Source organism: Sinocyclocheilus rhinocerous, unplaced genomic scaffold, assembly GCF_001515625.1.
Source record: "Sinocyclocheilus rhinocerous isolate Xijiao unplaced genomic scaffold, SAMN03320098_v1.1 scaffold316, whole genome shotgun sequence".
Lineage (NCBI taxonomy): Eukaryota > Metazoa > Chordata > Actinopteri > Cypriniformes > Cyprinidae > Sinocyclocheilus > Sinocyclocheilus rhinocerous.
The window spans coordinates 27,793-31,290 of record NW_015631108.1 but is presented as its reverse complement, the minus strand read 5'-3'; the positions used below and the strand labels follow the sequence as shown (position 1 = coordinate 31,290).

The 3,498-nt window shown below is 37.4% G+C and overlaps 1 protein-coding gene across 2 annotated transcripts in view; it reads left to right on the top strand.

Annotated features, from left to right (window-relative positions):
- Positions 1 to 1,725: 1,725 nt before the first annotated feature.
- LOC107741605 (gastrula zinc finger protein XlCGF7.1-like) overlaps positions 1,726 to 3,498 on the top strand; it is an 8,647-nt gene continuing 6,874 nt past the window's right edge. For both annotated transcript variants that reach the window (XM_016554364.1, XM_016554366.1), the window contains exon 1: positions 1,726 to 1,810. In XM_016554364.1, coding sequence (XP_016409850.1) covers positions 1,726 to 1,810 — 85 coding nt within the window. The remainder of the gene's footprint in view (positions 1,811 to 3,498) is intronic.

The window sequence follows — 3,498 nt, the reverse complement described above, 5'->3', positions numbered from 1 at the left end:
TATATATATATATATATAGGTCAGTGGCCCTTGGCTTGGTATTGTTGGCCGAATTCGGCCCTCGGCGAAAACTACCACTGAAATAGATAAGCTCTAAACAACCATTTAATCCTTTCCGTCCAATCCTTACAGAAGTCAGATTTGTTAATTTTCCGTGTGAATCTGTTATTGGGCTAATAAGGTGAGGAAATGCGGTTTGTACATCGGTTTTCAATAATTGAAATCTGAGAGCTTAAACTTGTTTATATTATAATCACATTTTAGCAAATATTATTTACTGCCAATTTTAATAAAGATAATCTGGGGAAATATAAATCACATTTCAGAAGAAATGATCTGAACCATTTTATTCAGACAGTCAAAATCAACTGTTTTAAACCCACCATCAATATAATCCTTTACAGTCACAGACCTTTAATGAAATCAACTTTAACCAAATAAAGCTGAAATTTGATTTATTGCCTTTACGTTCTGGGGAGAAACTGAGTACATACAGTTTCAGTTAATAAATTAAAGTGTTAGATCTCTCCGCAACCACAAATTTAATTTTGATATACAAATTCTTTATGAGTTTGAAATATTCTATAAAGTTCTTTCCAATCTTATAATTTGAAGACCAAGAGACTGACATTTTATTTGATTGAGAATATCACAAATGCTCTGTAGATTTATCATCAATTGAAAACACTTCACAATTGCACATGTAGATATAAAACTAGATTTAAGCTCAATGTTATTAATAGCTTTGGGCTTGTGTTAGCTCCGCAATTCATTCTTTAAATCCATCCGACACCTTAGTACTTAAATATTCGATTTCTAATGAAATGTTCTTATCATTTTTAGCGAACAGGACTTTTATTTTGGTCTGGCGATATGACGTCATAAGGCGGCGCCGCGCTCCTGCGTCTGTGGTTCGGCTGAAGAAAGGTGTGCTTTTAATCATTTAAAATGTTTAAATCAATACACCACGTTTAGAGAATTGTATATACAATTGTGAAATTAATTATGAACGATTCTAGCATTGTAATAGATTATCTAATATTAATTAAGATTATTCTGTATGAGTAAAAGCGCTCCAACACGTGTGAGTAACAGAAAAAGTGCGTCTCATTTTGCACCTTATATCGTGAATCCGTTCATCATAAACACGAATTCAGTCACCGGCAGGTAGAGATGAGAGAAACGGCTTTTCGAAACTTTTCACGAGTCAATTGAATTAGATGCTTATCTAAATGATTCTCTGTTTTGAATCGTTCGAATCATCGCACGCTGACGACACCTGCTGCTTGAAAACGGTGTAAATGCAGCGAGAACAACAAACACAAACATGTGTAATAACTTTTACAAACCAACTGCAAATGTTTTCATGAATTTAGTGTAATCTGTTAAATGTGATCTACACACTATCAGCAAATACCAAATATAAGTTTGAACACAAATATGAACCGTATTTATAACTTGTCATTTTATTAATTTGAGTGCTAGTTTTGGTTCTCTTTGTCTTATCAAGTGATGTAAGTCCATTAACTTTCACTCTGACTGACTCCCTTACTAGTGCGCTGACTACTGAACTATAGGGAGCTGATTGAGACGCACCCAGAGAATTAGTTTGGATTTATTTGTCTTTCTGTGAATTATTCTCATCTTAAACAGGACAAAGTGTCCAAACACACAGAAAAACTCCTGCTGAAGCAACTGAGATCCACGTGACACACTATTATAAAGATGGAGTTTATTAAAGAGGAGAGTGAAGACGTGAAGATTGAAGAAACATTCAGAGTCAAACATGAAGATACTGAGGAACAAACAGGTTGGTTCATTCTCACTCATTGTAATGTCCAGGGGCCTCATGTATAAAACTTTCCATAGATTTCATCCTAAAAGTGAAAGTGAAAGTGATGTGACATGTGGCCAAGTATGGTGACCCATACTTGGAATTAGTGCTCTGCATTTAACCCATCCAAAGTGCACACACACAGCAGTGAACACACACCCGGAGCAGTGGGCAGCCATTTTTTTTGCTGCGGCACCCGGGGAGCAGTTGGGGGTTCGGTGCCTTGCTCAAGGGCACCTCAGTCGTGGTATTGAAGGTGGGAGAGAGCGCTGTACATTCACTCCCCCCACCTACAATCCCTGCCAGTACGAGACTCGAACCCGCAACCTTTGAGTTACGAGTCCGATTCTCTAACCATTAGGCCACGACTTCCCCCGTCGTGGGGGGAAAAGAGTGCGTACGCACAAATCTCAGACTATGAGAAACAAAATTCAGAAAACTCTGTGACACTGGAGGAATCCAGGCACTGCTACTTACCTGCACAACACTATCACAACGGTGAAGCATGATAGTGCCAGCATCATGCAGTGAGGATGTTATTTAGTGGCAGGCACTGGGGGACTCAGGGTAGAACAGGGGTGTCCAAACTCGGTTCTGGAAGACCACTGTCCTGCGGAGTTTAGCTCCAATTCGCCGTAACAAACCTGCCTGGAAGTTTCTAATATAAGTAATGCTGCCTTCACGTACTATCAGAATTATCATAAATACAAGTTTCCCATAAACTTTAAACATGATGGAGACAACGATTGCTGTGTGCTAACAATGCTATTTTTATTAGGGATTTTTGTCCACAACCACTACATCCCCTTTTCATTAAAGTAGCGCATATTTGTATATATGAACAAAGAACATATGAAGCATATTGTATGTTTTATAAACAGTGAAATAAGCATGTATTTGACCAAAGTTCCAGAATCGTCAGCAAGCCTGATTATCTAGTGCGGTTAATGTTTATATGGTTGTCAACCAATGGGATGCTACATTGTATTCTTTCCAGCAACAAAGCACTTGAATGCGATGATCACAATTTCATAATTGGGAAATAGGAAATTTCCGATAGCATGTGAAAGCAGCATAAGAGCTTGATTAGGTGGTTCAGGTGTGTTTAATTGGGTTTGGAGCTGAACTCTACAGGACAGTGGCCCTCCAGGAGCAGGATTGGTCACCCCTGGGGTAGAAGGAAAGCTCAACGCAGAAAAATACAGAAATATCCTTAATGAAAACCAGACTGGGAAGAATGTTCATCTTCTAACAGGAAAATCACCCTAAGCACACAGCTAAGCCAATACAAGAGTGACTTGAATCCAATCAAACATCTCTAGAGAAAATAACTGTTCACTGACCACTCCCACCTAACCTGACAGAGCTTGAGAGGATGTGCAAAACTTGTCACATCATACACAAAAAGATTTGAGGCTGTAATCACTGCCAAAGAGTTAGGACTGAATACTTTTGCAATAATTTCAGTTATTCCTATTTAATAAATTTGGATCAAAATCACAAATGTTTTTTTTTTTTTTGTAGCATAAGGCTACAACATAAAATGTGGGGAAAATGGAGTATGAGGCACTGTATATATTTTTTTTAGAAAGAAATGCAGTGAATGCTGTTTATATACTATATATATATATATATATATATAATTATTATTATTAAATATTTTT